The sequence below is a fragment of the Athene noctua genome, chromosome 1, assembly GCF_965140245.1.
Source record: "Athene noctua chromosome 1, bAthNoc1.hap1.1, whole genome shotgun sequence".
NCBI classification, from domain to species: domain Eukaryota; kingdom Metazoa; phylum Chordata; class Aves; order Strigiformes; family Strigidae; genus Athene; species Athene noctua.
In genome coordinates this window covers 34101081-34123594 of record NC_134037.1, presented here as the reverse complement: position 1 = coordinate 34123594, position 22514 = coordinate 34101081, and the positions used below count along the sequence as shown (strand labels likewise).

General features: G+C 37.1%; 1 protein-coding gene across 9 annotated transcripts in view; it reads right to left on the bottom strand.

Moving 5' to 3' along the window:
* COL19A1 (collagen type XIX alpha 1 chain) overlaps positions 1-22514 on the bottom strand; it is a 211153-nt gene that overhangs the window by 76199 nt on the left and 112440 nt on the right. For all 9 annotated transcript variants that reach the window (XM_074895826.1, XM_074895832.1, XM_074895830.1 and 6 more), the window contains one exon: positions 10508-10561. In XM_074895826.1, coding sequence (XP_074751927.1) covers positions 10508-10561 — 54 coding nt within the window. The remainder of the gene's footprint in view (positions 1-10507; positions 10562-22514) is intronic.

Sequence of the window (22514 nt, the reverse complement as noted above, 5' to 3'; positions counted from 1 at the left end):
CTCTCTTCCTTTGCCCCTTCTGTTAATCAAAATGACTTGACAAGCTCTGCCTTACATTAGATGGAAAGCTGTTCAGAAGAGAGGCTCTGAGCATCCTTCCATAAGCTTGTGCTCTGATTCTGAGTGCTGCCCCTGGGCAGCACTGCTGGTCCAACACACAGTGCAAGAATTCAAAGTATATATTGTAATCCTCTGCTGTATCATGTTGCATCCATAAATTCACATATCTCTAACTATAGAAAAGAAGATGGTTAATCCTACTGTCTAAAATTAAGCTGCGGATTATTTTAGGATAAAATTGAACAGAGTTATCTAGGTATGCTGACATGATTTATGGAATTAATAATTTAAAGAACCTACACTTGAGTATGATGGAAAAGTTGTTGGAATAAGCCTGAGGGAATTTTCAAGGGAAACTGCTAATTAGCAGTTCCTGAAACACATCATCACATTTCAAAACAGGAACTAGTTCTAGAGAAAGTAGGAAGCTGGTCATTAAAGTCTTAACTACTGTAGTTATTATGCAAGATTAATGAGGCTTATGTAACTCATTTGCCAATCTTAACTAAGATTCTCTTGAATAATCCTCAAAACCAGACTGACAAATGGACAGATATACCCAAAGCAGGAGGCAGGTAGGAAGTAAAGACCCTTGTCTCAGAGCACCCAACTCACAGACACCCTGCCAGCCCCTTGGGCACCTAAATGCAGCTGTGTGAGTGAGCTCTGGGCAGTTAAAAAACTGTTTCTCCTGATACCCAAAGTTGCTTGCCACCAAGTAACCAGACAAGTCCCAGTGTCTACATGAATTCAGAGTACAGAAATGAGGTTTTCCTTTGTCTCAGTCCTCTAAGCTGATACACCCAGACCATATAAACTTGTAAACCCAGTTTTCCCTCTCTGTCTGTAGTCACAACCTGGCAGTCCTGTCAGTTCACTCTGAGCTTGCAGAGCTTCAACCAACTCTAATCTGGGGAAACCCAGCCCAGCCCAAAGCTGGTTAACAGTCCTCTGCTCTACGTTTTCCCAGAAAAAGCTTGCCAGACTGCCATTTTAGCTAATTGGAAACAGAAGATCAGAATTAATCACAAAAATCAGAGCAATCGGCCATCCAACCCAGTTACTCAACAGTGACTCAATATCTACCAATTGCTTGTGGGACAGATGGTTCTCCAGGATCCCTATCAACTATTTTACAGATCACAGAGTGAAGATTACAAATCTACAACAAATGTATAGCCTGAATACAGAGTCATTATTTTCTATCATGCATTTAACCAAAAATTTTTTGATTTTTAAAGAGGGCTTTGACATTTAACCACCTGACTGCACAACTGCTGTTAATAAGAGTTCTGTCATTAACTTCAGTAGTGTCACAACTGGACAAGTCTTTTGTTTATCCTTAGAAATCTTATAGTTTGGATATTCTCTTTCCTAAATTGGAAATCTATGTTGCAGTCAATGAAACCTTTTTAACTTCAGTAATACAGCATTAGAACTTGAATGTACAATTCCTTCTTCAATCCTATTAACCTTGGCCTTGAGGATGTATTATGGTAACCCGTGTATTACAAATTAACCTCTGTATTAAATGTGAAACCTGAATAAACTCACAGGAAATAAGGCCAAAAGGCAAGAAACTAAGCTGTTTGAAGAAAACAAGTGAAAGTCTGTCCCTCATATCCCATTAAAGCCTTTCACAGAAACACAGCTCACAGAATAGAGCACTCGGATCCTAATCCCCTCTTTTGGAAGAAAAGTCACTAGGGAGCTCCGCGCTGATGCAAAAGCATTCTTGCACTCAACCTTGGCTTTCCAATTTTAGAAATGATTTTCAATAAACTTTAGTTTCTTAATTTTGATATTAATAAAATGCTAAAAAGGAGTGCCTAGCCAGACTATATATTATTCAAATGCATTTAACAAACATCAAAAAAAGTCTACACAGGCAAAGCAGTGTCAAGAAGTGAAATGCTATGACCTATTTTGCCAATAAATCCCTAAAGAAAATCTTTCATCTTTAAAGAAAATACAATTTTTCAAGTGTATTCACAAAAGTACCTTTTAAATTCAAAATTGCTTATAGAAATATTTTTCAAATACATTAGATATTTTTATAATGAACACCTTAATTTTTAATTATGAGAAATAATTTCCTATTCTCTCATGTTGCTATACCTTTTGAAAAGAGACATTAAAAGAAACATTGATAACAAGAGTATTTGGAAGCCTGAAAATTCTAAACAAGATCTTAACAGTGAAATAATTTCTGTCATTCCACTAAAAATTACATTTTAAGTTCGTCAATGAAAAATGTCAAAGAAATTAAAAAATTAAATATTTTCTAATTGACAATGATAGAACTATTTTCTAATTGACAAACCTGTCTTCAGCATTCTAAATTATAATCTTTATCATCTTGTTTTGAAATACCAAAGTGGGAGAAGTGTGTATATATATATATATATATATATATTTTTTTTTTTTTTTTTTTTTTTTTTTTAAGTTGCATCCTACCTTACTGGTTATCTACTTTGCTTTTAAGGTAGAGACATTCTGGTAGAAAATCTGAAAATTATCTCCCTCTTTTACATTAACCATTTTTAGACTTAAATACCTGAGTGAAGGAATGTACAATACTGATAAAATCTGACTGGAGCTTTGCATATATAAAGCAACTTACATCAAAGTCAAGAAGGACTGAGAAGATTAAAAAAGATTCTGAAACTCCAGAGCTGTAGATGTGAATAATATTGTTTGCACTGTGCAAGAAGCCTGACCTACTATACAGTAATTATCATCGCTCTGTAAAGCTTGTTTTACAATTGGTTGAGTACAGCATTTACTCACTGAACTAGAAAACAAATTATGTCAAAGAAATATTTAAGTTCTATAAACCAGACAAATGCAATCTGAATTTAAATTAATTTTGAAGTCACTCTAAATGATTATGTTAAGAAAAAAAATCTAACAGCTCCCCACCCATTTATTTACTTAGGAAGATTTTCCACTGTGCAATAATAATTTTAGTCATACTTGATTAGAAAAACTTGTAATCTCAGAGAATAAACTGAGTATTAACAGAAAGCAAGTATTGCAATTTCACAAGGTCCCTCCAAACACATCATTTTAGTGAAGCCAATGCTGAAACACTAGATGTGACAACCCAAAGAACTCTCAGTTTTATGGGTTGTTTAATTTATTACTAAGATAATGCTAAAATAACTTCCTCTTAAGTGAACTGTTTGGTACTATAAACACAACAATTGGGAATAAGGAAGTTGTTTAAAAAATATTTACTTTAAGACACCTGCAACTTCCCCAGGAATACGAGTCAAGAATATGGCTGTGGTAGTGTAGAAAGGTTTTTAAATGTTTGAAATCGATTCATCACCGGAACCAGGGAAACCACCATGGTGGAGAATCAGTCTGTTTAAATGCATATGAAACATTAAAAAAAATTCCTATTAATTCAGTTGTTGGCAGCTATACTGAGAAAAAGCTACAGCTAAAATAAAAATCACAGAATCATCTGGGTTGGAAGGGACCTCTGGAGACCATCTAGTACAATCTCCCTCCTCAAGCAGAATCAATTGTCCAGGACTGTGTCTACCCAACTTTGTAATATCTCCACAGATGGAGACTCCACAACCTCTCTGGGCAACCTGTATCAGTATTTGACCACCTTCACAATAAAAAAGTGTTTTCTTGTGTTCAGATGAAATGTCCTGTTTTTTAATTCATGCCCCTTGCCTCTTGTTCTGTCACTGGCTACTGCTGAGGAGAATCTGTCTTCCTCTTCTTCATTCCCTCATAACAGATATTTATACACACTGATAAGATCCCCCTCGAGCTTTTGCTTCTCCAGGCTGAAGAGTCCTAGATCTCTCAGACTCATTTTATGCCTGATGCTCCAGTTCCTTTAATTTGCTTGGTGGCCCTGTCCTAGATCCACTTCAGTAAGTCCATGTCTTCCTTGACGTGGCCTCATCAGCGCTGAACAAAGAGGAAAGATATCTCCCCTGGCCTGCTGACAATGCTCTTCCAAATGCAGCCCAGATATTGTTGGCCTTTTTTTGCCATGAGGTTGCGTTGCTGGCTCATGGTCTCCCTGCTGTCCAGCACCTTCTCCACATAGCTTCTTCCCACACAGTTTGCTTCCAATGTATACGGATACCTGGTATTATTCCTACCTAGAGGCAGGATTTTGCATTTCCCCTTGTTGTACTTAATGAGATTCCTCTTGCCCCAGTTCCGTGCTATGTTCTGCCCCATTGTCCAGGTTGTTAGTGAAGATACTGGACAGCACTGGCTCCAGCACTGAGCCCTGGGGTACACCCCAAGTGACTCGTCTGCAACTGGACTTTGTGCCGCTGATCACAACCTTCTAGGCCCAGTTGTTCAGCTAGTTTTCAACCCATCTCACTGTACACTTATCTAACCTGTACTTTGACAGCTTGTGTGTGAAGTTGATGAGATGAAGTTATGGGAGACAGTGCCAAAGGCTTGCTAAAGTTGAGGTCCACAACACTCACTGCTCACCTCTCATCCACCAAGCTAGTCACCTCATTGTAGAAGACAATGTAGTTGGTCAAGCATAAATTGCCCTTCGTAAATCTATGCAGACTATCTCAACCACCTTCTTGTCCTTCATGCGTCTGGAAATGGTTCCCAGGAGGATTTCATCTATCCCACTGCCAGGGATGTTTGATCTGTAGTTCCCCAGATCTTGCTTCCTGAAGACAGAAGTTGATATTTGCTCTCTTACAGTCTTCAGCAACCTCTCTCAGTCACCATGACCATTCAATGATAACCAAGAGTGACATCAGTCATCTCCCTCTGCACTTGTGGATGCAACCCATCAGACCGCATGGACTTAAAGAGCTGTTCTGAAGCTGCCTGGGTGCAAGAGTCCAGTAGCAAACAGTTACTACAGTAGCATGTGGCTCCTGTGCCTTGTGACCATCATCTTTAAGAATGTGTATGCTTGACAGAGAAAGTTTGCTGGCATCTTCTTTGTGCCCTTCTGCATGAACTGCTGTGCAAACTGCTGCACATCTACTGGCTGCTTCTGTTATTGCTGCATGAACTGCTGCATCACCTGGCTGTTATATAGTCCTCTTCCTGGCACGGGCTAAAAGCATGCTCGACCCTCCTCAATCACGGGTCAGCTACAACAAAGGCTGCAGGCACCTGTTGATCAAGGAAAGCTGATGGAGTTCATCAGAAGCTGCCAGAGCTACCCTTACCTTAGTCTTACCTGGCAGCAGCAGGCACCCTTCAGTTTCCTCATAGGTTTCCCAGAAGTGCCCAAATCCCAGAAAAAGTGCCCAGAAGCTCAAGAAGGTATCAAGATGATCTCAAAGAAGCAGAAACTGCTGCACAAACTGCTCTGTATGTCAGCTGTGTGCTCAGCCTGGCTCTTCTACAGTCCAGATAAGAATGAAAAATGACCATTTCTAGATTTCACAGTATAGCTGTCTAACAAAGTTGCTTTGATGCTCTGCATTAAGAGAATTTTCTGAATTCACTAAATATTATATTATAAAATTAGAACATTTTTCAGAAAAGGTCGTATTGATTAAGAATGCATCAAGTTCAGGGAAAATCCCTGCTACAAAGATATCCAACTGAAATTAAGCATTAATTTCCAAAACCTTTGCATTTATATTTTGGAAATATAAATTTCACTTCACTGCATTTAACACAGTAAAAGCAGAGTCTGGAAACTCCATGCAGTCTGTAATTAGAAGTAGTAGAAATTTTTAAGAAAGTACAGCAACATGAGAAAATTATTTGAAGACTTCAGAAAACTCTTTACCTGAGGATCTGAAGGACCTTAGTTGATTTTTTTCAAAAATAGATGGAATGGTGATTTGATTACAGAGGAAAAGCTTTAAATATTTCTTTAATGTAAAGCAGACATTAAAAAAACAGTTGTTGGAGGCTTAAGCTATATGCTGAAGTGTAAAATAAAAAACACATTTTGAAACCTGGAATTGACAAGAAACACTGGAACAAAGAAATCAAGGAGACTTGTGAAGTCTCTGTTGTTCATGTGGGAACTGTCAGGTGGGAACTGTACTTCTGTGAAAGATACACTTAACTAAAGTGCAGGAATATTAAGAAAAATAATGAAGTCCTGCATAACACATGGAGCCAGAAAGATGGCGTAGTTGTCCACTGTGGTTTAAATTCCATGCAATGCTAGGTTAGCACCCAATCTTTCTATTTTTTGTTGGTCAGTAATATTGGAACAGGGACTTTTCTGAGTCACATCTAATTACCCCGTGAAGCTCCTGATGTCATTCTGAGCACTGGTGTAACAGTATCAAGTTGCTGCAACAGCAACATGCTGCTCTGAATGCCTGAAGCCAAGAAGAGGGACACTGAAAAATTACATATGAATGTAGTGCCCACAGAATGGTCTAATGTTTCTCATACATGAATGAGGAAAAGGGATCGAGTAGCTGTTTCCACTGGCCCACTTCTCCCAGTGACCAGAACTAAAAACAAAGGCTCTTACTTAGCAAGGTCTCATGTCTAACATAAACCACTTCACTAAAGATAACAAAACTAAAAATTATACAAAATCACTGTGGTAGAGCAAGGAGAAACAATGGCCTTTTGTAAGAACAACAAATGTTTGAGGACTCCTTGCACCCACAGGAAAACACAGTGCTGGCTAACACATGTGAGTGGAAGTGGGTACCATAGCAAAAGGAGAAACAAGGGAAGTACACGCTCACACAAGATTTAACTAAGTTCACTCAAGGAATGACACAACAAAGATGACCTTTAAATGAGTATTGTATATGTTCGTCGAAGAATTAGAAATAAGTTCACTGTGTGGCCTCTGGATATGGCCAGATTATCATGTAGATACGATTTCTTCTGACATAACCATTACTTTCCTCTTCTATGTAACACCCTTTTTTTTTTTTTTTTTTTTTTTTTTTTGGTAGAGCTACAATAAATATTAAGTAGTTTCTTTCACACTAGTTCTCCAGGACTGCACTGCTTCAAATTTTTAGTGAGTTTGGAACCTTTCTTAAGCAAAGCCAAAAAACAGAGCATGCATCCTGACAAGGGATCCTTTAATGCTGCACAGATCTAGTCAAAAGAGCTTTCAGGGTTTCCCCTCTCATTCTGAATGAAAACTCCCTACAGCACATTTCTGTAAACATGTCACATTAGTGTACACTGTTTTCTGCAAACTCTTACATCCTTTGGGATATCTGGAAAGTATCCAGGGAGACCAACTCAGACACAAGACACTTCACACACTTCTGTCAACAAGTTCCATGGTTGACACATTTGCGTACCATCATTTAAACATGTAAGAACCTAACTCGCTCTTTGACGTAGGAGCAAGATCATACCCCAGCATGATTATATAGTAGTAATTCATTGATCACCAAGCCACAGAAAGTGACATATTTATTATTTTAATAATTGTGTGTTGACTCAAATGATACCACATAACTCTATCTACAGTATATCCATTGGACAAAAGCTGTTACCACTTTATTTGAAATAATGTATTGATTTCCCTTTGCTCATGAAATAAATTACCTGCAGTCATCATTTAATTCAGTGATGTTGTAAATTTGTGCTTGTAAGCCAGTTCCACATGTATGTCAGTAAGTATTTTAAGACTGGCATAACTTTGAACAATTCTGTTAATCTTTATTCTATTACCATAATAGTTCCTATATGTATTTTTACTATATGGTTTTTGATGCAGATTATCCCTGTAAGGTGAAGGAAATACTACTACCCAGACGTATTCCTCTTAATAGGGGTATATTTGTCCTAGTTCCCTCTATAGTGAACACAGGGAGATAGGTGCTACTCTGGGACAGGGTGTTTCTTAGTAGTTCTAATATTAGTTCTAACCTTTGGTGTTTCTTAGTAGTTCTAATATTAAACTCTGATCTTGGTAAAATCCCACTTAAAACACTCAGAAAATGAAAATGCATGGCTCTGCCCAGTTCAAAGAGGTAAGAAATCCACTGGCATGGCTTTTTTTCTTCCCTTTCTATCTCATTTTGTACTGTCATTTACCTAAGTCACTAGCTCTTCTACATGAGCCTTCTACAGGTTTCTTTGAGTTTTTGACAATATCACCATTAACACTGTTAATTTTCCTCAGCTCCTTATATCTTGCTTTAATGTGTGTTGAGAGGTCTCTAATTTACACACTTAATGATTCTCCTCTCAACTAATAATCTAAGTCGAATTTTCAAAGGAGTTGAACACTTCAAAATGCTGCTAAGGTTAAGTGGGAATTAAAACTTTGAATATAACAAGAACAATGCAAATGGAAAATTTTTAAAAAATTCAGGTTCTCAAAGTGTGTCAACCATACTGAATGGATACTTTGGATTTTTATTTTTTTTTCCTAGTATGTAAAAATTCCAGTCTGCAAAACAGACACAATATCACTTTTAGGTCTGAACAATGCCGAAGAAAAAATATCAGTTAGTCACAGAGTCAATATTATGCTTTAATCTTCAAAAGACAGTCGATGAGAAAATCAGTAACTTCATAAAACTTAAAAGATTTGGAGGATCTGTTGGAAGTAGAACAGAGGAACATGACATCTATAATTAAATAAAAAGGAATATTTAATAGCCATTAGATGTGCACTGTCCTGACTGCCATTAAACAGAGCAGAAATCTTGTTACAAACAGTATGTTATTGTGTAATGAAATGTATTGAAAATGCAAATGCACATGGGATTTGAATTAAGATTGCAAACTATGTTATTAATGCTCGGGCGGGGGTTGCAAGCAGAAAGAGTATTGTGAGCATCTTACTGGTAAAAAGCTAAAGACAGATGCTGAAGCTCTATAGTCTGCTGTTCCCATTGTTTGGCTCAAGGCAACTGTGTGCATGGCTGAGATTATAAAACAATCAGCACTCCTGTTTTTATAGATGTTGGAGTGAGACAGCAGTTCAATTTTATGTGCAAATAGGTAATATCCATGATGAATGTATCAACCCCCTAATTCCCACTGCAAAATGGAAAAAAAAAAATCATTTATCCACAGTGTGTTAACTCTGAACCTTTGCCTCAAAAAATTAAGAAGTTCAAAGAATGATGTTTCTAAAACACAGCCATATTTATAACTGTTCCTAAAGAACTAATAAACTGTTTCTGCAGATTCAATACTCCACAGAAAAACACTCTAAAATACGCTAAAACTGCATATCCATAGCTTTTCAGTATCTTGGATATTTAATTGCCCAAGATTAAGAGTCCTAGTAATTATAAAATCCTTAATATCATGTTAATATGCTATTAAATATGCTTTAATAGCATATTTAACACATAACTTTTGATTCTCTCCTACTACACTGACTTTTTCTGAATGGGTTCTCAGTCCTTAACATGAAACTTAAATAACCTCAGCTTTCAAATTTTCATGTCCAGCTGAAGTGAAATTTAATACTATTTTTGTAACTTAAAAACCAATATAAAACATAGCTTTGGGGCTTACATGCCATCAGTCATTTTGTTCAAGAACTTGTCTTCTGTTATTATCATAATTATTACTGGAATTACGAAGCTGGCCTTTAATAATTCACTGTAGTTGACTGAGATCAGTGATGAGTAATCCCAAATCCTTCCACTTGAGATAATTTAACTGAGATATTATCAAGATGCCTAAACAAACCAAGAATTATTGAGAGACCCAACTTCAAACCACAAACCGGGCACAATTTAATTCATAAAAATATTGAAATGTTTGCGTCTGAATACCTTCCCAAACTTCTAGGAGCAGACCAAATTATAAACTCTTAAAACTGGATTATTTATTGCAATAACACAATCGTAAATATCCGTTATCTGTTACTGAACTACCAAACGTCAATGTCAGGGAAAACAAAAATGCAACAGGAAACAGTCAGTCAGTTACTTCATTATATTAAAACTCTGAATAACCAAAGATTTATTTCATGTCTTGAGCATAATCTCCACCACCACCCCACCACCCCTGCCTTAATGTATCTCCTTTCTTTGTATATATATATATATATATATATATATATATATATATATATGTTAGGTTCTGACACTTGCGTAACAGTAACTACAACAAAACTTGGGTCACTGGTACTGGTTTCTGTTAATATTTTAGACAATGATTCTAAATTAATATTTTTGTATGTTTTAGACACAGTAAGGTATGGTCTATCCCCACAGCAAAATGGAAACTTCTGAGCAATTTTAATATTCTTTCACTTAAAATTACAGCAGAAACATGTTGCACAAATGACAATATCTACATCTGTGCTGCCAGTCATCAAAACACTTTAGATGGTTGAAATTGTTAAATCTCCTTCAAGTGAAGAGAAACCTCAAATGTCAAAGCTCAGTTTGTTGTCAGCATGCTTCATGCTCAGCTGCTAACTTTTTGGTTTTTATTGGTGCTTAGAAAGAAGTCACACATCAAGGTCAGTTAGCACATTCACCAGTTGTTCAGTAAGTTTACTCACCCTTTGACCTTCTTTGCCAGGTGGACCTTGGGGACCCTCCAGCCCTGGCAAACCCTGAAAATACAAACATTAAACAAATGTAACATTCAGTGTTATTTTCATCCTCCATTATTCTATAGAAGTAAGACTAAGCCAAAGAGCCAGATGTCAAGAAAAAGCATTCATTTCTAATAATAAAAATAGGTTATTCACAATAATTTCTTTCAGGATAATGTTATATTCAGGTGAGAGAAAAAATGCAAACAATAAATATTAATCCCATTCCTCCATACAAAGGCTGAATCATTTGGAAAAGAGGTAAGTCAGCACTACTTAAGCATAGTTATATTTAACTATGGTGTTTATGAGAAGTAATTTATCTTGTTAAGTGAGGATGCCATAAGAAAAAATAAATAAAAGTTATATTAAATGAATGACAACTTACTCTACAACTGCAATACAAATACAGGCACTGAAGGGGGAGGGGAAGGGAAGGAAGGGAAGGGAAAGGGGACTAAATATAGCAGAAGGCCTTATGCTCGCTGTATTGTAAGAACCAGCCCTGTGCAGCTTCCTCTGCGTGTCTGGCTCAGCTTTTCAAAACCCTTCAAGGCCCCTTCTCTCACCTCTCTCTTGCCCTGTCCCCTGACCAGGCACAGGAGCTTTGGGTGTTTTGAAAATACTCTCAACTTGTGAGCCTTCATTCTGTACTCAGCGCAAGGATCTGCCTTTGCAGTCACATACAGAATCACAGACCGTTTCAGACTCTTTGGGGACTTTATATCTGATTAATGTATGCTATAATCATAAAGCCTTCAAATAACAGCTCTGTACTTAAAACAGTACCCCCCTCCTTTACTTTATGAGTCACCTTGGAACACAAATTTAAAAAAAAAATTACTTTGAGGAAGCTATCCGATTTCCATTACAGCAACAAGAAATATGAAATCAGTTTCAAAGTAATCAGCAAAGAGCACTGAAGAGTTCTACCTTGTAAATTAAAAAAAGTCTTGAATGTAATACTTCATATTCTTACAGGGTATCACAAACCTAAAGAACTTATATTTAGTTTATTTAAGAGTTTGAAATATTAAAATATTAAATTCTTAACCTTTTAAATTACTTGGACTCAGGTGTTGCTTCAGCTTGAGCTATATCTTTGATCAAATTCTGAACTCCTTATTTAGAATCAATTACATGTATTTATTGCCCCAATAAGAGGAAACTGAGGACCCCTGAGAATCATGTTTTCAAAAAATGTCCAGATTTCCAGAAATTAATTAATGAAGTTCATTTATGATCTCTAATTCCCAAGATAAACTTGAGAAATTAAGTGGACATGCCAAAGCTGCTAGCTTGTACATCTTCAAGTAATGTTTGAAGATGATTCGAATGAAGTCTGACTTTATTTTCAACTAAAAGCACTCAGTTCAAGAGTTCTTTTATTCCTATAATTTCCCTACTTTAAAACACTGAAGCTAAAAGAGTACCTCAGTATTTCACTATAGAATATTTCTCCTTTCTCTTCATCTTATAATGTAAACAAGGTTTAGGATCTTTTACAAAACTGTTGTGCATCACTTCCATCTTTCACCCAAAGTTTATGGTACTAGAATATTCATCACAATGTTGTGTACAACAAAATAAATCACGGTAAATTAATTACAATGCAGTTACATATCTTATACACACACAAACCCATAAAGCAGTATGTGAACGCAACTTTTTCCTCAAAGTAGTTTAGAACTTGCAGAGAATTCTGTCTGTCCAACCGTTAGCCACATTCTACCTTTGTAGAGAAATTCTGGAAATTCAGGAAGAGGTGGAGTTTTGTTTTGCTAATATTTCATTTCTAGTGACAACTTTATGCAGGGGAATGAGATGAAAACTCATGTAACTTCTGTTTTATGGAGGAGGAAATACTTAGCCTCACAGATCTGTACAATAAGGCTCCAAGGGGACAAGAATCACACAAGAATGTAACTGCACAATAATGATAATTAATAGCCAACATTTTTGTCCAAGACCTACTTTTATTCTTTTTCTTCTCTCTACAATATTATTGTCAAAAAATAGGAACAAGATAAGCGGGTTTATCTTCAAGGAAAGGGAGGAGAACAGTTTACAATTGGTAACTATTCAGGGAGGACTACCCTGTCCAAGGAACCACATCCTGACATTGAAACTGAGGTAGAAGTTCACATTAACTTCAGTGGGATTTTTGGTTTAAAAAGTGATAGCACAACATGGGCCATGTTAACTAACATGGCTGTAAAACTGTAATAACTTGGCAATGGTAATGACTTGGCAATGCTGTCCCTGTTCAGCGTTCACTGAATGAGATCCTGGAAAAACAACTGAGGAAGAAACCTGAAGGAGGAAGGAAAAAGAAAACATCTCTACAGTGAAATCTGTTGAAAGGGATGAATAAAACATCCCCTGTTGAACTATAAAACTTGGCAATGAATGTTAACATTTTAGCACAGAAAATAAGTATGTATTTGTAGGAAGGAAGATCAAAGTAGCTACCTGGGTCTTATTTGTATTTAACTTCTGGAGATCTCCCTTTTGACATCAAAGATCAGATTCTTGACTCAGTCCAGTCACAGACAGCAGTCACAGACAGGACAAACGCCACCAAAGGAGCACACCACCACAAACAGAAAGGGGCAGAATAGAGGCTGAATATATACATGCGGCCTCATGGGATATGCTATTGTGTTGAAAACATTTATGTCAGAAGGCAAACTATTTTACATGTACCATCTCTCCCCAGGTAAACAACATCCATAGCACTTAAAATTATTCACTATGTGTCACCTCGATAGTCTTGCACTGGCAATGAGCAAAAGGAGGTATACGAATAGCACAAGACAAAGTGAGATAAAAGAACAGCCTACTCCTGTGACATCAGACTGGCAGGAAAATATGATGCATCCTTACAGGTGGCCTCACATGCACAGGATTTTCCTGACTCTTTCAGGCCACCTCTGAAGTTGGAAGGTGGTACCCTTCTACTTACTTCATGAAGATCTGAACTAAAATAACATATGCAGTCTTTAGGGCTTGTACCTGTCATGGCCCAGGCAAGTCCCCTGGAGTTACGTGCCTGAAGGAGCTTGAGGAACATGAAGTGGAAATGTCGCAAACATTACCATGTAGCTTGGGGGAAAAAAGAAGTCAGTAAGCTGGAGATGGGCTCAGGTGCATCTGAAACTTAGAAAATTTATTACAGTAAGTGAAGATGGCTATAAAAAGAGATGAAACAAGATGCACAGGCAGGCACAAGAAGGTCATACAAAATCTTGAAAATGAAGTTAAGAGTGGAGACTTGTGAGCTCCTTTATAAGAGGTAAATGTAAAGAGAAGTGTTGGCAAGGAAAAATATGCTGGTTGTGAAGCTAGATAAAGAAAAAGCAAGCACGCTATGGAGCACATCTTGACAGATATTTGAAGAAAATATCATCAAAACTTAGACTAAGCTTTAGTCAAAGGAATACAGGAAAAATGACAGGTTTAAAAAATGCTATGGTGGAGTAAGTGAGCTTTTAGAAGAACTTGCATGTCATTGAAAATAAGTGTAGGAATTAACATTTTAATACTTAACAGTTAATATTTTTTGTGTCAGGAGATAAAAGCTAATAAGAATTACTAAACATGAGATGGTAGAAAAAAATGTGTTTGGAAGTGATAGAAAAATCAGTTAACAGTTCAGTCAGTTAAGCTGTTTTAAGTTTCATAAGCTATCAATTTAAAGTGTATTAGCTGGCATGTAGCTATTAGAAGACACTTATTACAGAACGGCCCTGCAGGTACAGAAACACTTTTAAATGCCTGATACATCACGACAAGCTTCCAAAGAGAAATGGTGGAGACTTGGTTCATAAATTTAATGGCTCAGAGTAACCGCCTGAGAACATCCTCTTAACAAAAGCAAAGCTTTTATTGTGACCTCTTGGTGAATTAAAACAAAACAAGCAAACAAAAATTATTGCAGCTGAAGTGGAAGAGTGAAGTTACTTAAAGTTGTTATTCATATTACTTCCTCTGGAAGCTTATGTTCAGTGCCAAAAGAGTAAAATGTTAGACAAGTTAAGTATATCTTTGGTGTTCTGAAAGTTGCTTCAAAACATAGCTGATAATTTTTGAAGCAGAAGGCTAGACAGCTGCCTTATGTTCTCATAGGTAGTGTTGCTGAAACAGGTTCTGAGCATGGCAGCCTTTCCTCCTCAACACAAATTAGGAATATATTACAAATGCTAACAATAATAAGGCAGGTCTAATTAAGGCAAAAAAATTATTTCATTATAGACCTTTGTAGACTGCATTCTGTGTTCTATACACAAACCCCTCTCACCCATTTTTTTCATTTTTCACTATGAATTCCAGCAAACACATGACCTCAATTTTTATGGAATAAATGCTACTAGACAGAGAGCGCATGTAGTTTAGCAAGACAAGTCAAGCAAAGACAGAGAAAAAGCCTCAATTAGGTATGCAGAAACACCTTGTGGTAATGCTAGAATAGGTTATTTTAAAAGGATTTGAATATGTGAACTTTTATAATGATAAAACTTGCTACTTTAAAAAGACCCAGCTATAATAGACATGATTTGGCTAAGCAATTTGGAAGCAATATATAAACAGAAAAGTATAGTTCTACTGAAAGAAAATCAACCTTCCTACAAGCGAATTCATGGGCAATTCCCACTGCAGGGGTTTGACCTAGTTCTTCAACACACAGTTCTCACTAGGATAAAGAAACTGTCACATTGATTAATTACATATATAATGATCCCTTTGTAAAACCCACAAGTAGAGCAGCATAGAATCACACAAATCAAGAGTCAGGTAAAAAGTGACCGCAGATTTCCAGATTCCTGACATTAACACAATGTATGATAAAAAAGCTGCAGCCTGACTGGCTTGAAGAGCATTCTCCACCCACCCAAATACTGCTGTGGGATGGATGGTACTACTGTGGCTGCACTCATGCAAGAATGTCCCAGCACCCTGGACAGGATGCATCAAGATGCAGTTCAGTTAGGTCTTAAATTCACCTACTTATCTGGACGTGTTACCAGACAAGTTCTACTGTGCAGGTCATGTGTGTAACTGTTGATCCTTCTATCCTATTCTGAGGATATTTTCCTCTTTGGCCTGTTTATACCATACCAAGGAGTGGCTTCCCCTCATGTAAGAACAGGCTATTACCCCGAGCAAGCAAAGGGGCTGAAATATAAATACCTTCTCTGCTATCAAGATGACTGCAATGTTGGTTTCCCAGATCTCTTCAAGCCAGTTCACTTGCTGTGACTCCTGCTGCCCTACCTCAAAGCCCAGACAGGAAAGAGACCTTAAAATATGACTGTGATGGTTTCCTCTTCTTGTCCACAAGACTGCCCATCACCACCCACATGGAAACCCACAATGCCTACAGACACACCTCACTCTAACAAATTTTGCTAGAATGGAAAAAAAGGCACAGGAAAATCACAGATGGGTGACTAATTTCTTGTTGCATTACCATTTAGTGAGGGAAATTAGACAACCACTTATCAAAAATACCTCCATTTTCAATATTTCCAAACACGACCTGGTCTCATTCACACCCTTACTGAAGTAAATTGAGATGGCAAGTGGAAAGATTCATACCCCATATTTGGCCTCTTATTGCTACTCCAGTAATCATACCATTTTGCTTGGGAGTGAAAACTGGAATAGGCCATGATTTTGCTTTCAGATCTACTGCCAACCCATTTACTTCTGTGGGAAAGGAGACAGCATTTAGCAGAAGTATTTCAGTCTGCCAGAAAACATGATCAGCTACATTTTCATGATAATTTATTACTGAACAACACAGAAAATACGTTCCTCACTGATCTCATTATGCTTTGGGTTTGATCATTTCTGTACCTCTCTCTGCTAACTTAACTTGAAATCTACTTTGCTTCAGAGATAATAATTTCAAAGGGAAATTGAAAGAGTAATTTCACAGAAATTCACACTTTATGAACCTAGTACTTTTAATAGACATGGGTTTATTTTCTAAGCAAAAATGAAAGTATCATTTAACATCCTGAGGAGTAATTTGAAATGATTCTTTACATTGATGTCTACTGCATATGGGACTATCCTCAAATCATTCTCCTAATGAAGGACACATAAATCACACTCATGCCAATTTAGCAGACTGTGAATTTTTGAAAAACAAATTTTCTGTGAGGCTAAGACATCAATCTTCACTTGTGCCTTCAGTATCAGTATTACTGCATAAAGAAGATAAAAAACAGGCTGAAATTGCTACAACGTCTATTTCACTAGAAGAGTAATCTAAATAGAATCTGCTTCCATACTTAAAAAGCATTTTTTAAAGAAGAGAATATTTGCAAGTTGTACTGTGGGAGTAAAAGATAACTGTATCTCATGCAAAGTGACTACTCAGTTCAGTATTTTCATGAAATTAATACACCTCAATTAAAAAAGATCTAGTAGATAAAATTCAGATTTTTCTCAGAGGGATGTATATGAAGAGATTTAGAATGAAAATGTAATTTTCTGTCTATACTTTCTTCAGTTAACTAGAATTTCTCTCTTTTACTTTATGTCATTACATGAAAAGAAAGAAAGGATATTAGTTGAGATGCTTACTAATAGGGGGTGTGTGTCCCCTTCTTAAGTAATACAAGTTATTCATATGACTTAATTTTTCCACTGTGAGAAAAGAAAGGAATCGTGTGTAGGAGTCAAGATAAGCAAAAACCGCCACATGATTTTTCAGGAAGAATAATCCAAAATACTGCTGCTCATTGCAACAGCAAGAGCACCAGGATACCAAATGCCTCCACTTCGACATTCTGTATAAATGTCAAATAAATTACATTATGATAAAAGTAGTTCATCAAATGAATTTATGAAATTCCTAGGCAACGCTGCCACAAGTAAATTTTAACTTTACATTAATAACTGCTGAAGCAACGAGGGGAAAGCTGTGTAATCTTGTTGATGTTTGTTTAGGAAGGGGAGAGCCAAAAGTGACGGCGAAGCTTGCCCAGGCCTGAATCTACAGCTTCCTCCCGGAGCCACCTCCACGCTGCACTTGTGCGCCAGCTTCCTTCATCTCGATTTAACCAGACCTAGGAGCCAACATTCCAACTATCTGTTTAGTAAGCAAGTCTTGGGGACTTCTGTCTGTGAGACTTAAGCCTCGGCTTCTGCGTAAACACTTGGTGCCATATGGATGACTATTTTATAACTCCTGAAAGGGATAGGTTCGCAGGAACGTACGGATGGACGCTCATTTTCCTCAGGAACTAGAAGCAGCGTATCAAGTGTCAAGAGGAATAGTTATCATATATTTTACAAGAGATGGCTGCGCTACCTTCCCTCACCTGTCACTCTTCTGACACGGCATGCACAGGCTTAAGCTGGGAATACCAGAGCGGGCAAGCTGCAGAGCCAGCTGTGCCCCTGCAGAAAACAGTCCTCAGCTTCTGACACTAAATTCCCCATTTTGACAAAACCACAAAACAGAGCAATACGATCCCTCCTGTTTATTCTCTGAAGGGTCCTCATCTACAGTACAATTTACCAGGGAACTTAAAACTAAACATATCCCTGCGTAAAGTGGCCATAATTATGGAGAAAAAGTCAAGATATATTCCAAGCATGCATTATAAGACCCTTTAAAAGTACTAAAGAAGAGACATCTAGTACTTACAGAGCAATTCAGAAAGAACATACCAGAGAAATTAAAGACAGCATAAAGAAAGGAAAAAAAATCAATCATGACTTTGGACTACTCCCATAAAACTACCGCCATAAATGAGGAGACAGAATAAATACATATATCTTGACTTGTGTAGTGTTAACTGATTCCATGGAAACATAGAAAAACTTCACATCCCTACTAAAAGTGCTTAAATATGCACATATATGACAAAGTTAACAATCTGAGCCACTAAAATGTATTTGTATGAATAATGGCTGAATCAAAACAAATATATCCCGAACTATTAAAATCACTAATTTCATTAGGATTCTACATAAAGTCTATAAATGTTTTCATATATTTCTTTTTACAGCTTAGCATGTTTTACACTACAATGACATTTCTTTTTCTCCAACTCATCATGGAAGAATGATGAAATTGTGTTAATAAGACCTGTACCTGCCTTAAAAGAAATGTACAGAAACACATGGGCTGCGATTCTCATCCCATCTCTATTGACTGCAGAAATGTATAGTCAGGCATACAGAATTTCTTTCTGAATTCTCTGCTGTTGCTGCAAATGAGAAGTTTTGTTAAGTGCACATGCTTTAGGATTTCGGTAGAGATTTTCTGTTAACTGACATCACACAGAAGTATTCAGAGCTTTCCTTTTTTTTAGAGCAATGCACTTTCTGGACTATGAAGTTTCCATTTCAAACTCATGAAATAATTTTTCCATCTTAAAAAGCAGTGGTATTATTTCCTCTGTTTCACAGCTTGGCATATGCTCATCCACCTGATAGGTTGTTACAGATGTTGGGTATTTCTGTTCTGCCATACATACTGACTCTGTTCCTCATTCCTTACAGAGACTATAATGGCTATATCTGTCAGTTGAACACTCGTAAATACACAGCTTTTTCCTCCAAGTACCAGTAACTTCATTCTTTTCTGCATTTTTTCATGTTGGAGAGCAGAGTGTGCTGACCATGCTTCTAAGCAGCACGGGATTTCCTGCATATCAGGGATGCCCAAACACTTTTAGACACAGGGTTACTGACACCTTTTAGACTTTCACAGGTACCAATAGCACAGACAAATGAAAAAACAAGAGTTTCTATACTACTTACTGTTACTAATGCTTCTATAGAACACCTATGGACAACTCTCCACAGACTGAAGGACCACCAACCAGCTGTTTGGGAATGACTGCAGTGAAGCAATCTCAGCCTTTTGCCACCTTGTACTCCCTGTGCTGAGGACAGGACCATGGTGCAGGTCTGGGTGTGGGGAGAACACTCTGGCCCTGCACAATGCTGCTGATACTCTAGTTTATACTGAGACCAGCGTATATGGTAGACCTTCTCCAGTTTATTCCACTGGTGTATGATTTCTATGGAAATACAAAGGAATGGAAGAGCTGCACAGGGCAGCAGAGCTCTGTAATGCCATCATTTCCCATCTGTCTCAATACGCAATTGCACTGGGGCAGAAGGTCGATGACCCAGGCCCAGTCATCCAGTATGAGCAAAACCAAGTCCCTTTCAGTATTCCCTCCCTCCCTGCCCAAATGCATTTTGGACTTAACTCTAACAGTGTGTCATTATTTTCACTCCTCTTCTCTCCCTGCCCCCCAGCATAATAATTCATTTTGTGTTTTAGTAAAAAGAAATAAATCACTTTCACTTTAGGAAAAACTAAAAACGATTATAAGTAGAGGATAAATTTATGACATTATTCATGAGTCCCAAATGAATGGAACAGCTTAAAACTTCGCTTTAACAGAGTTCATAACTGAAACACTGATGTCACATTTTGGCTGTAACAGCATGAATGGTCCTGACATAGTAAGTTCTCATTCAGTGACACATGAACCTTGATATTATCTGACCTAGTACTTGCTCACAGTGAGATACAACATCTTCCTTTCATGATTACATATCATAAGAGTCACGGCCACACAGAAGTCACACAAATAAAACAACCCTGAAGACTGGATTTTCCCCGAACCACCACCATTCATGTCATTCATCTTCTTTTAGCTCTTGCCAACAGAAACGCATAACTATTTACAGTGGCAGAGAGAGAAAGCCTTCCTGCTGGGCCATATATTCCCGCGGTGTTGTAATCTGTCTTCAAACCTCTAAACCAATTCACACTCACTCTTGTCTCTTCTCTCAGTTAGCAGCTACACAAAAAAATGTTTCAGTATGTCAGTTAGTAACATCCCTCTGAAGACTCGTGTCTGCTTTCCTAAAATTTAAATGTTTCCTTTAAAAAAGTGCGAAGACTACCATCAGTGCATGTACCAACGCAGAGGCATCTTGCTATGCATGAACCAACGGAACTGAAACATTTGCACAACATTTTATAATCAAAGAAAAGTAATTCTTTGACAGTCCATTTTATGAATTACTTAAGATAAAGAAGGAGTAAGCTCAGTCAACTTGAAAACAGCTTCCGATTTTGGGTATCATACTAACCTCCGAGTATGACTCTTAGGAAATCTAAGTGTCCACAACTGCAACCAAAGACAATGAATGCGTTTGAAATGGGCCTAACATATCTAGGTGCTGCTATCAGAATGGATGTATTTATTCTTTCATCGTTTACACAAGAAATGCTCAAAGACCATTCTATGGTCCTATAGCACACAGAAAACAGACATTCTCAATTCCCTTTCCTGTGTCTTATGTTCAGAAGTATGCTATTTCTATTTCAATGACCCCTTTAAGGCCTGTAAGAATCTATCTGAAGCAAGATCTACTCCATCTACTGCAGTAATAATACTAGATTCGAGGTTGTTTACTAAAAATATTTAACAGTTAAGTCTTTCAATAGCTGAAAAAAACTGGCCCTGTTTACCTCTAGCAAGGCATGAACTGTAACAAACAGACACTGATCTCGGGACACAGTACTAATTTGTCTCCAGGAAATCAAGATACCAGATATTTAGATTTCCTAATCAAAAAACAAGTACCATAAAACATGGCCACTTAATTTTGAAATCTTGGAGTAGAATTTATTTTTATGGTATGGGTCTCTCATTACATCCTTCAGTGTTTGTCAGATCTAATGAAGATCCTTGCTGCTATGGTCTTGGAAATGAGAGTGAAAAGACAATGTATAATAATTTACACTATGAATGATAGTTTTTATGAAGTTTACTTAGGATTATGTGAATAATATGAATAGTGTAGAATTAGTTCATAACACAAAGTCTGTGGGAAGAGCAATTCATGCTGTGGAACTAAAGCCTGGGTATTTGGGAGCTTTTGTCTTTGTTTTCATTTTTGCCATGCACTTCTGCACCACTCTCAATCGTTTTTACCCAAGTGGACTGTCCTTAATGGGGAGCTTTCTCATTTCAATTTGTGAGAAAAATCACGTCGATTCAGACAGAATTTATTACTTTTATGAAGCAAAACTTGCCTTGGCAAGTTTTGGGGATATTTCTCTTCAGGCTTCATACATGCTTGAGGCACAGATCATTGCAAGGAAATTAAAAACATCTTTCACCATCTCTATGGCACTATCTAGCCAGAATACAACTAATACTCAGGTCAATTCTCTTTTCTGGTCCAAAGTCATGTGCCAGATCCTCACAAAGAAACTGCTCGATCCATACTCAAGAAGTCTTTCTTTAATACATGATAGAAATTTCTGACCTCCCATATTCTTTTTTGCAGATAAATTACAGGAAAGGGAATAAATGAATAAGTGACCAAATTTGCAACTTCTTGAGTCTGATACACAGTTTTTCTATAAAAAGGGAAAGGAAGATACTTGTCTGCTTTTTTCCTCTGAGAATTGTAGAAACCTTAAAAAAAATCTAATTTAGTGAAATATCATTCTTCATAAGAATCTTGTAAGTGATCTTCCATCTTTATAATGTTACATTTATTTTTCTTTTCCAGTCTGTGTTTTTTATGCATATCTTGTCATTATGTAAGATAAAAAGATCGCATAGATGGCAAGACCATGACACCAACATGTAACTATGCAAGTGCTTGAAAGGACAAACTCTAAACAATTTTCTATTCTGCGTGACAAGAATTTTGCAACCTCTTTTTCTGGGTAGAGAATGCTTCATACTGAAGCATATATTACTCTTAAATATTATTACACATCTCCAATCACCAAAATTTAAATGGGCTATAATTAAGCCAATACTGAAATTATTTTTCTTATCAGTAGCAGCATTATTGTGTAATGCAAGGAATCAGAAGCATATGACGTGTTTCATTAAAGAAAACGGTCTATGCTTTTGTAGTACTAACAAATGGAGCGAGTGCAGGCTTGTGAGTGCGCGATCAA